The sequence below is a fragment of the Artemia franciscana genome, chromosome 5 (assembly GCF_032884065.1).
Source record: "Artemia franciscana chromosome 5, ASM3288406v1, whole genome shotgun sequence".
NCBI lineage: Eukaryota > Metazoa > Arthropoda > Branchiopoda > Anostraca > Artemiidae > Artemia > Artemia franciscana.
The window spans coordinates 37,729,062-37,741,935 of record NC_088867.1 but is presented as its reverse complement, the minus strand read 5'-3'; the positions used below and the strand labels follow the sequence as shown (position 1 = coordinate 37,741,935).

The window sequence follows — 12,874 nt, the reverse complement described above, 5'->3', positions numbered from 1 at the left end:
GTGTCCCTCAAGGCTTAGTATTAGGTCCAATTTTATTTTTGATTGATATTAATGATCTTCCACGAGGTTTGCATGAGAATATTAGCCATGCAGTTCCATTTGCAGATTATACAGCTATATCAGTTAATGCTAGGGATTCATCGACATTGATCGAAAATCTGACTAGAAGTGTTACCTCAGTTAATCGATGGTTTGTTTCCAATAATCTAGTACCGAATTTTACGAAGACTAATTAAGGAGCTTCAGGTTGGTGATCAAAAAGTTTGTAGGGTCTAATCATATCGTTATTTAGGATTTTTCTTGATCCCCTTTTGTTGTTTCATAATCATATTGAGTATTTAAAATTAAAACTTGCTCAAAATATTGGGTCGATGTATCGCGTGAAGAATAGTTTTGCTTTTACCATTTTAAAAATAATTTACCACTCTCTAATAACTTTTTATTTGAATCACTGCTCAGTTGTATATCTTAATACATTTTGGAAGCTTATAAAACCCTTACAGGAACAACAAAATACGACAATAAGAATACTTGGAAATTTCTTACATCGACCTACAAAACTTGAAAAGGTTTCGGAAACTAAAACATTATTCATCTTCTTAAATTTCTTAGATTTAAATGATATACGAATATTACATACTTCAATATGGCATTTTTAAATCCAAAATTCTAAAAACTATTTCTATGACAAATCTCCGTTAATTTTACTTCCTCGTTCGGATTGTCGGAGGTCTGGGATGTACCGAATTCCTTTTGTAAGTTCTGACAGGTCAAGGTTTTTGATTAGGTATACCAAATACCCTTCATTGCTAACAATTATAAGCTGAATGATAAAATTCTGTTTGATCCATCCCAAAAATCTCAGCTAAATTTAAAAAAGCAAATATTAAAGATTGTATGCTAAAATTTTGATTATTCACCATTGATGATGGAAAATTAAATTATTTGATCTTCTTATTTGTGTGTTTTGTTTTTGTGTCCCTGTGTCTCGGATGGCCTCCCACACCCCTTCTGCCCGATATTTATTTATTTACTTATCCTTGCTACTTCTCTTTTATGAGTTTTTTTCCATTTTGTTTGTCTTTCGCCGTATTAAATTCTGGAATCATTATTACGATGAGATGTTGATGTTTTTTCTTAAATGCCATCTTTTAAATGATCTTTTAAATGCGTAAAATGTTGACGTGAGTGTAAAACATGGTTAATATGATCAATTTTATCCGCAACAATTGCTCTCTGAAAATGTATATTTTCAAATTTACTCCAGTGAAGATTACTTCATAGATGTGACTTCCACATTTATAGATTTGCATGTCATTGTCGAAAAATTGAAAAATGTTTTAAAAAGTTCAGCCGAGAGGTTATCCTGTGACATTTATGTAATGTCCAACTTGTTTAGACAAATTAATGTCTACATAAATGGAACATTGGTGAGCACAAGCAAAAATCTTTTGAATTATGCAAGTTATACAATTCATGTTGATGACTCCAATTTCCCATAAAAAATTTGGAGATATGGCTATTGTATATGAATACAAAACGGACACTGACACTACCAATTTACTTAGAGATCCGACACCTGAAGAATGAATGAATGAATGAATGAACTTTATTACCCGTAAAAGTATAAAAAACATAAAGTACGGAGTATCATAAATAAACAAAAACAAAAACGATAAACAGTGAAAAAAAATTCAAACCAACAAAAGACAACATGGACTAATTAACCAGTATCAACATGGAAAAAAGGCTGCAGAGGGTCATAAACGTGAATAAAGTTGAGTCTTTTTACATAAATCATCACTGGAAGACCGAATCCGAGAAGACACATCTATTAAACCAAATCGAGCAATTATTTTTTTGTTTCGATGCCATCTAGGAAGCCGGAGGAGGAATTTGCAATATCTGAAATAAGCCGTACGTAGAGTATGTCGATCTTTCTTACGAAACAGATGAGCCCTGCCTGATAAAAAACAAAAGCACAGGGGCGCAATAAGCGTTATAAATCATGCACAAACCGTTGCGGTTGTAACGGCTTTTGTTTGGGGATATTGCTTTTGAATTGAAGATTTAGGCTTGGTTGGGAAAATAAATCATATGATGTTTAATATATATTAATTGTTGCCCCCAATGCTAAGATTGATTTAAAGCTACAATTTGCTCAGTTCAAATTTTATTTTGCGAAAAGTAGCCGCCGGTGAACCTGATATGACAGTCTCCTTCAACTTGAGAATACTTCATGTACGAAAACAAACAGTCAAGAATTCGGTTGCATTGGCAATTGAAAAATTACCTGCTGAAAATGTTATCAAACTGCTCGTTCAATATACAATCACGAAGCAACGATATATTGCTGTGGGTAAACACACCTACACTGATTCTTCATTTATTTAGGTTAGGTTAGGTGAAATTCCTTCAAAATTTCCTTTAGCTAAATTTGGAATGTTTTAAATGATAGTACCGATGGATAATGGATAAATTCTCTACATAAATTTGGAATGTTTGAACTTTCATCTCTTGTGTGTAAATTAAATGGAATTCCACTCTAAAATTTACCCTTTAATAAATCCTAAGGGAACCTACATGAGTTGACAATGCAAGTTGATTTTTTTTTATTTCGCGGGGGTTTCAATAAAGAAAAGCCGAAAGGATTTAGGGGTATCAATTTGAACCTATCAGAGGGCCTCGAGGGTCCAACGGGGCCTTATACTTTGATTTAAGGGAAAAGGTCGAGTTGAGACACTGTAAGCTTCCACGCGTTCAAAATATTGTGCCTGTATCAACTCAGGAGCTGCAATTGAGATCGAGCTGAAATTTTAAGAACCTTTAGAGGAGAGGGGGGTCAAGGAGAAAAATATGATGTTTTTTAGAGAGGAGCAAGGGAGTATCGCAGAATGTGTTTATAAACCAATCTCTGTTAGCCTATTAATTGATATGGTTTTATTTTGGTTTCAAGTGTTTCTTTTTACTTTGCACCGAGCGCCTAAAACTCACAATACTGTGATCCTGAAGACCTTCAAGCTGGCGAACATCTCTATCTAAGTAGCCCGCTTTCTAAGGTGGTACGGCCAATTACCCTGTCTCCCGCTAAATACCCCCGTAAGGGTCATCTCAGACTTCAATCCCTAGGAAAATGGCTGGAAACACCCTCGAGAAAGGCCATACACTAGATGGCCTGATGTAATAAACCAATGCCTGTTCGGCCGCAATATCAACCTAAATCAGGCCCCATCCTTATTTCTTGATAGGTCTATTTTGAGAAGACTGACGGAACTGTCAACCAGTTCCCTTCATGCTAGCGACCCTGCTGAGCAAGAATGTTAAGTTAAAAACTTAATAATGTCTAAAGGGACTGGTACCTCCATTTGTACATCCTCTGAGGCTCTATTTAAATCTGAACGTAGATACTACTATTAGTGTTTTTAAGGTAGGTTAAAAAAAGAAAAAAATAGACCCAAAGTAACATGTTGAGTTAATCGATGATTGTTGGCCAATCTATGTATATATATATATATATATATATATATATATATATATATATATATATATATATATATATATATATATATATATATATATATATATATATATATAAATAAGTTGGTTGTCTGTTGACTGACGTCATGTTTGTGTGTCGACTGACGTCATGTTTGTCGACTGACGAAATTACAGACCGGGACACAAATGACGACCGGGACACCGGGACATGTGGAATATAAATGACGACCGGGACACTCAAAGAGGAATTACAGACTGGGACACCGGGACACAAATAACGACTGGGACACAGGGAATATAAATGACGACCGGGACACATTGACACAACTACAACAGGGACTTCGGGGGGCACAGGGGGGATATATAAATGACGACCGGGACACAGGGAATGTTCGATTAGCAATCACCATCAACAAGGCTCAAGGGCAATCATTAGAATAATGAGGTATAGATCTTAATACGGATTGTTTTTCCCATGGACAATAATATGTTGCATGTTCAAGAGTCGGTAAACCTGACAATCTATTTATATGCACAGACAACGGGACAGCTAAGAATGTTGTATATTCGCAAGTTTTGCGTAGTTAAAAACATATATATATATATATATATATATATATATATATATATATATATATATATATATATATATATATATATATATATATATATATATATATATATATATATATATATATATATATATATATATATATATATATATATATATATATATATATATATATATATATATATCTATATTCACAGGTGGGACACAGGGACACAACTACAATGGCGCGTAACTAATATGGTGCGTAACGACTTATGCGCCCCGGGGGGGGGGGGGGCTTGAAGCTCCCCCACCAGCTAGGTGTTGGATTGGCCGAAGCGCCACTCCACTAGCTAGTTCAAGAAAAAAAACCCATTGGGTAGGTTACTGGAAAGTAAGATCTTAATTTACATCCAATGTGTAGGTGCATAAATTTAAGTGTGTTTCATTTGATGAGTCAACTGAACCATTTGAAGATTAAGAAGATGGTGTTTTTGATTATGGGAAGTTTAATTGGTAGGAGTGGCTAATAACTGTGTTTAAAAGAGGTTTATTGCTCCAGACTATTAGGAGAGGGTTGAGATTCATCTATGCCAGGATAAAGCTGTAGACAATTTTAGCACATCATAAGCTAGTTTTTTTGTTGCCCGAAGCTGCTTTAAATAGTTATGCGGAAGCATAATTAGAAAAACCTACACAATACAGTCATAATAACTATGGAATGCATACTCAGCGCCCTGGGCTCGAATTTCAATCATTACATACTCTTTACTTTGATTCCGAGCGCTTCGATGGAAAAATTACAAAAATTTCAAATATTTTGGAGAAACACCAAAATTAGATAACAATTAATTATAAACCGTAAAAAAGTTTCTACATAAGCCAATTAACTTCAAATTCTCATATTTTGTTGTTTTTTCGGCATGGTTCATTTTAATTGTAAACATTCGTGATTAAATATCTAAATTAAACAATTTTGATTGGCCATGACATTTCAAAAGATAATAGGTTACAAGTCGCAAATACTACAAATGTGAAAAAAGGAGGGAATTGACCCTTTTATTCTATTGTCTGTTTGAGTTACTTTTTTTTATAGATTTTTCAGACGTCTATATCTGTTTCAAACTAGTGTCTGATCTCCAGAGCTCAAAATTGTACTTATAAACAAAGAAAATATGTATTTGTATATTTTTTATCAGCATAATTGCTTCACTTAAATTTAAAACAAGTAAAAGATTTTGAGACAAAGTTTATTTAAAAAACCTACTTTTTATGTTCACAACCAAATAAACAATTGAAGCGTTTATTGGTACAATTAGTGGGCTACTTGGCAAAACTTCACTAGTCCATAAGTTCAAATAACATTTGCCAAAATGAGGAAATCTTTCCTCTAATAAAAAGTAACTGATAAGGGTTTTTCAGGATGAGTAATACAGTTCTTTAAATTTGAAACTTACATGTGATATACCGTCAAGATTTTCAGCAAACTTCACTTCCTCTTTTCCGTCAAAATATTGGGAAATAATTTGGGCTATCGCTTTAGACCGAAACTTCTCTGGAATAGATGAATTCAGCTGAAGAAATAATGTCAGATATTTTTCTCTATTCGGTCCGTCCAGTTTAGGGTAACCACTATCACCGTGATTAATCATTGCTAAAAAAATTGTATCATAGAAAGGGCTATAAAATAAATCCACAAAGTACACCAGAGTTCTTAAGGATTGAAAGGGCAAGTATTTGTTAGTTCGAACTCTCAACGGAGGATAAAAAGAAGTATGGGCAATAGAGACTATATCCAGAATCCAAGTATAAAAGAGCAGTTGTTTTAATTTGAAATTAATTTTAAAACTCTCCTGAAAAGAAGTTTTTCAAAGAAAAGTAAAGGCCATATTAGAAGATAAGAAGAAACAGAAACGTTCAATAGCTCAAACTCAAAACGACAAAAAATTACTACTAAAGATTCAACGAAACCTAGAACGAATAGAAATTAAACAAACAATCGTAGTAAAAAAACATGCAACAGGTACTAGCATAAATAAATAAATAAATCTTAAAGCAAGTAAAGCTTAATTTTAAATATGTAAATCAAGCTTCAAAGGAAGAAAAAATATTTTGCAATTGAAGAATAAATAAACCAAACCGAAATTAAATGAAAAATCATAGCAAACTAATACAATAGGTACTAATATAAATGAATACATAATTCATATAACGAGTGACACTTAAATTGAATATGCTAATAAAGCTTACAACGAACAAAAATCACTACAAACAAGAGTTCGGGTATTGCCTCCTCCCCTCACTGTAAAAGTCAAAAATCTACTGCGTCATTGGCGCTTTACAGAAAACTAGAGGTGTCTTAAAGAGGCTTGAATGTAAAAATAAAATTGAACTGAATATTAGATATAAAACGATATTAATTGCTGAAAAATCAGGAACTCAATATTTTATTTCATTTTGATTTTTATTTTCATTTTTATTGGTGTAACAACTGGAAAAGAAAATATTTGTATTATAATTTGTTTTCAGTGAAGCGCCAATGACCCAGCAGGCCATCCTTTTATAGTTAGGGAAGGGACCAGTTTCCAAACTCTTTTTTGAAGTGAAACTATATTCGTCTTGAACAGCCTTGGAAAAAACTAATAAAATTAAAATGAATATTTGATATATAATGGTAAAAAAATTTGATTTTATTTTAGTTTTTAAATTTATTTTTGATGTTGTAATTAGTATAAACGAAAATAAAATATTTTTTTTTCGATAAAGCACCAATGACTCAGTAGGTTTTATTGAACAGGGTACTCGTTATGGCTACAGATAGGGATGACCGTAGTTCTCGTTATGACTTTATTGTTAGAAAGGACTAGTTGAACTTTGTGTGAAGTTGAACGGGCAGCAACTTCCTAAATATGAAACATAATGTCTATTCTTTCATTATGTCAAATTCGTAATCCCATTCTTTTCTTTCATCTAAAAAAATTTGTGTTTTAAATTGATTAAGTCTAAAGATTTCAGCCTAGTCGCTTCAAGCTTCATAAAATACTAATCGTATTTGTATGAAAAAATCCAGCAAATAGGCTTGGCAATTGGGTCTTTTAATATGAAAAGGCAAAGAAAAAAGGCAGAACGAAAAAGGAGAGTGATATAAAAGAAATAAACAAGGAGAAGTGAAAGGGACAGAAAGAGACTTTGAGAGAAAAGCATGTAAGAAAAAGAATAAAAGAGAAAAACTGACGGAGTGAGAGAGAGAAGGATAGAAAGAGAGAGAAAGCTGAGGATTAAGGCTTACTTTCATGAAAAAACTGCGCTTCGTGCTCAGTTATACCAGTTATGAGTGGGACATCATTGAATTTCCCAGCTTGAATGATTTTATCTGGTATATCATGCAAAAAGGGTTTTTCTCTTTCTTTGTCTACTCGGGGAACCAAAAGAAAAGGAAACATTAAGAACTCCTGAAAACAAAGAATATAGATAAAGTAAGTGAAAAAGCTGAGTTTAAACTGTACATTAATGAGCAATCAGTATATATGTTTCTAAAGTTGTGGGCTGTGGGTAACTGCTTTGTGCCACAGTTTCAGGGGTGTAGCATTTAGACCCTAGAAAAAATAATATATTTAAATACAACAACCTAAGATTATTTAGATGTATGTTGTGTAATATGTTACATGGCAGTATTATAGGCGGTGAATCATCATTTTTGTGTGCATGGCGACCAAATATCAGAAGATAGTATGAATTGCACATATATTTCAACAATCAGATATCTTAGATAAAAATCTATATAAGTTTTTAAATATCTGAGTTATTGTCTGGAGAGAACTTCATAAAACGGTCCAGATTTAATGTTTTAACGCTCATAGGCCCAAGTGTTTTTGCCGCTCTGTTTTTGCGAGATTTTTGAGGAAATCCCTAAAAATTTGGGGATAGTGAAAGCGCTGAACAGAACGCAACTGATGAGCCAGAAGTAATGAAAGAGAGAAGTGATGCCGAACTCTCAACTACGATTCCGGGGGAAAAAAATCTGATAGTTTATACGTGGCCACATAATTTCTATGTTTTTTTTTAAATTACTTTTCTGTATACAGCCTGCATGGCAAGGGAGTGCATCTAGCACTTTGAAGGTAAATAGTATTGGTCCAGTTTTTGTTCAGAAAAAAAATCAATATGATAATTTAATGCTCCGGCTCGGCATTTTGCGCTTTGGTAAATCCAGTCCTGTTCATGAGTTAAAATGTAAATTCATCTAATATTCGAAAAAGGGGAAAACCACCCCCCCCCCGAAAGAAATCCTGGATCAATAAAAATCGCAACATCAATTCATCATTTCCGAAAATCCTTCTGCAGAGGTTTCAACGCAGAAGTTTCTTTTTTTTTGCCAAAAAAAGATCATAGATGCGTGTTCATTTGTTTGTATTTCCCCATGGGTGACTATATCGAAGCAATGATCATAGAACGTAGGGAGAGGAATACAATCAGTCGAACGCAAAATAAAATTTCTAGTCCCCTTTTCAACTGATCAAAAAGATTGGATGGCAAAAAGCCCCCTTTCACACCCTTTTCTCTCAATGTCATCCTATCAAAATTTAAGATAAACATTTTGTTCAATATAGTTAAAAGGTTCAATGACTATGCCTTTGGGGATTAAATGACACCCCACAGCCCCTGGAGAAAAGGCTATTGTTTGTAAAATTTGCCAATTGTCGGCATATGGTATTGTTATTAGGAAGCATACATGTTTCTTGGGGGGGGGGATTTTCGAAGGTGAGAATTTTTTTCAAAGGCGATAAACTTGTGTTCGTTCTAAGTTTTAATTTTGCTCCTCGCTTCCAGTCCAAAAAACTTATTTTTCATTTGACTTCTCATTATTTTTTAAATCATGCCGAGAAATCCCCCCCATGAAAAATTTTCCGCACGAAAATTCTTCCCTGCAAAGTTCCTCCCTTTTAAAATTCCACCCAAACAACAATTTAATAATTTCTGAAAATTATCCCCAAAAATTTCTAGTGGGCAGTTCCACCTAGAAAATTCTCCTTAGCTGTCATTCGTAAAAAGAGACTTGTTTTTTATTTAATTTTTGATCGTTTTTTAATCTTTTCAGAAATATCCTCCTACATGAAAATTCCTTCCTGGAAATCAACCCAAACCCCCAATGGAAAATTTATCCCCGTTGAAACTTCCAAAATTCTTTTGCAGAATGATTACCCATGGAGGATTTCTCCCGTGGATAATTCTCTTTCCCCCTCATGAAAAAATCCCTCAGAATATTCGACCTGGCTAAAAAACTTCCCCAGACAAAACCCCCCAGGCATTTGTAGACAAACCCCCCAGGCATTGAGTCACCAAATAAAAAGTAAGACATATAAAAAGAATTTCATATAGGAATTCTGGTAAAAAACCCCCTTATAAAATATCCCCCGGAAAGTTCGTCCCTAGAAACTTCCCTACCGACGGAAAATTCTCACCTTTGGAGCCCCCCCCCCCAAAAAAAAAACATGCCTGTATGCGCTCCTAATAATAACACCATACGCTAACAATTGGGAAATTTACAACCAATAGCCTTTTCCCAAGGGGCTGTGGGGTGTTATTTGATCCCCAAAGGCTTAGTCATTGAACCTTTTAACTATGTTGAACAAAATGGTTATCTTAAAATTTTGATAGGATGACATTGAGAGAAAAGGGTGTGAAAGGGGGTTTTTTGCCATCCAATCTTTTTGATCAGTTGAAAAGGGGACTAGAAATTTTATTTTGCGTTTTAATCATTGTATTCCTCTCCCTTCGTTTTAGAATCATTGCTTTGATATAGTTACCCAAGGGGAAATACAAACAAATAAACATGCATCAATGATCTTTTTTTTGGCAAAAAATAGAAACTTCTGTGTTAAAACCTCTGCAGAAGGATTCTTGGAAATTATGAATTAATGTTGCAATTTTTATTGATTCCGGAATGTTTTTGGGGTGTGGTTTTCCCCTTTTTCGACTATCAGATGAATTTTCTCAGGTTTGTAGCTTTCCCCAATCACCAATCTCTTGCAATCACCTTTGGGTTCAACCTTGTAGAAACAAGAGGTATATTTACTCAACGGAAAAACTAGCGATATTGCAATATAGTTGATTGGCTTTCAAAGCGGTAATTTTTTTTTTTTTATCATGATCGGAAAATCGGATAGTTTTCTTAGCTAAAGGGGTAATGGACATTTGGAAAAGGCCTAGCACCATTACTCCGCCTCTGACTAAGAAAAATTGTTAACACCGCAAAAAAAAACTGACAAGTCTTAATGATTACATGCATCCATTTAGTGTGCTTTGACTTAGTTTAGTATTCCCTGAATGTTCCAACTTAACCGTTTAAAAGCAGAAGCAGTAGTAGTAATAGTAGTAGTAGTAGCAGTAGTTGTAGTTGCAGTCACTGCAGCAGCAATTTTGCTAATAGTGGTATGCACTTGGTGCCTTTTGGTTGGTTCAAAAAGCATTTAGTACCTTAAGCAGTTCCAGAGATACTGCTGATTCGCTCTTGTGATCTGCATAGTGTGTTTTGTTTTAGTCCAAAATTCCCCAAAACATTCCCTTAAAGCTTCTACTTAATACCCATAATCTTTTTGGATACCCAGGACAAAACTTGCCTGTCTTTCCCTACAACAAGTCCTAGATGTAAGCAATTGCATAACTTACAGCCCTTTTCAAAGGGCTCTGGGGGGCAGATAATTCCATCGCGAGGAAGTATAGTTATTTGTCTTATACAACGCTTCACAAAATATCTATCTCCCAAATTTTGATCGGATGTATTTGGTAAGAGGACTTCAAGATGGGGGGGGGTTGCTTCTCAGTTAATTTTAGCTGCAAAAAAGGGTGCTAAAACTTCTAATTTTCAATCGAAAGAGTCTCCTCTGTAGATTCTACAATAACTCGTTCCGTTCGAAGTGGCTTAGCAGAAAGCCAAAAATTTACTAATAAATAGACAACACATGGGGTTGACTTTGCTTTTTAATTAAGCAGCGCCATTGCTCTGCCTGTGATTAAAAAAGTATTATTTCTGTAAGAAAGATTTCTTCTGAAGCTTCAGGAAGATATATATAAAAACAGGGTATAAAAGACAAAGGATTCTTCAAACTATTGCCTCATTTGACAAAAGGAAATACAACAGATTTCGAAAAAAAATGCAGGAAACACTTCCAAAAAAAGAAAGTTCTAATTATCTTGAAACACTATTAAGGCATAGGAAAATAAGCTAGACACATCTATCCAGCTCATTTTTTCTAATATTGAGGGCTGAAAGTATTATTTTTGCAAATAATATTGCATAAATGTTACAATATTACTGCAACTAACATGCCCGCACTACACTTTTTGAAGTATACATAAAATTTAGAGTAATCGTATCGGATCGTTCAATAGAAAAATCGTTGTAATTATCTCTTACCACTATAGAGCTACTTTCTTGTGCTCGAAGAAGATCAGCACTAGAACTTTTTTTTAAGCATTTGATTAGTTCTTTGGGACTGTCTGCAGGACACCCAACGGCAGCTGCAACTCTTTTTGCTGTGTCCAAAGATCCTTTTTCTAATGCCCAGGGACAGTAAGCCGTACCTGATTGAGCAATGGCTTGATGGAACAAACCTAAAAAATAAATCACAATTAGAATGTTTCTTGATATAAGAAACTTTTTATCTTAACTGTTACAGAAGTACGAAATTTTTCCAATTTCCATAGTTTTTCATTACGGCAGTTTTCTTTTTATAGCTGCAGCCGCCAAGGTTACCACAGTTGCAGAAATTTTTGTAACACCTAAGAATACAGAGATTACCACTTAAAAAAGGACTACATTTAACATTAACATTTACTACATTGCTAAATGTGTGAATAGAAAATTCAGCTTGAAAAATTTAAAGAAATGGTGGCGACTTTAGATTTTGCTTTGGAATTCAGTGTGCTATTTTGTTTATACATGTAAGCCCTCTGCATATTTATTGGGTTTGACGTTGCTAGCTTATTATTCGTGAATTATTACTAATGAAAGGAGCGATGCCTACATGGTTTTTGTGAGACCCATAGCCACTAATCCTTTCTTCCTTCAATGATTTAAGTTGACCGACGAATCCCGTCAAGACTTAGGTTTTATTAAACATCCTCCAGGCTTAGGTGTTTGCTACGTAATGGGGAACCTTTTCTTTGAGATGCGAATTCATGTTGCGTAATACGCTTTGCTCGTTACATAATAGTTTATTCGATTGTTTATAAAAACCTGCGAAACCACCGCAAAATCAAGATTTCTTCAGTTGTTCTTTCAAATACCTATGAGACCCCACCAAATCTAAATTCTCTTCAAAAACCCATAAGGGCCCTCTCAAGTAAGAACGTGTTCCCTATATCTCCCCAATGTTTTCATTCTTTTCTGCCATTTTTTGTCAGCAAACAAAGGATTTTCTCCCTCATTTCTTATGAGGAGAACCGTTAGGGTGACTGTTGATTTTTCTGTGAACAAAGGCTTCTTGGTATCACACTATTTCCAGGAAAACACAAGCTTCATCTGCTTTTCTTCTAGAGGGAACTGAGTATATTTTATTGTCCCCGGGAGGTGACAAAAATGGCTATTAGAACAAGAATGTCATCAGTCCTACATAGGATGTTTAACGCGTCAAATTTTTATAGAAATATATTGCTAAAGAAATTAAAAAGGATTTGACCTCTGCTTATATGCTGGTAAGCCTCTTTTTATAAACGCCCCCCCCCCAAAAAAAGCTAGGTATACCCAAATTAATCCTAATATAATGTATATATGATATCACATGATTTTCACTGTGATAGAAGAATCTTAGTTTCTCGCAAAAT

The 12,874-nt window shown here is 34.3% G+C and overlaps 1 protein-coding gene across 1 annotated transcript in view; it reads right to left on the bottom strand.

Moving 5' to 3' along the window:
- The window catches only part of LOC136027370 (juvenile hormone esterase-like), a 64,009-nt gene that overhangs the window by 10,897 nt on the left and 40,238 nt on the right, over nucleotides 1-12,874 (bottom strand). Inside the window, exons 5-7 of the mRNA XM_065704551.1 lie at nucleotides 11,466-11,662; nucleotides 7,338-7,500; nucleotides 5,506-5,702 (exon numbers count right to left, since the gene is read on the bottom strand). Coding sequence (XP_065560623.1) covers nucleotides 5,506-5,702; nucleotides 7,338-7,500; nucleotides 11,466-11,662 — 557 coding nt within the window. The remainder of the gene's footprint in view (nucleotides 1-5,505; nucleotides 5,703-7,337; nucleotides 7,501-11,465; nucleotides 11,663-12,874) is intronic.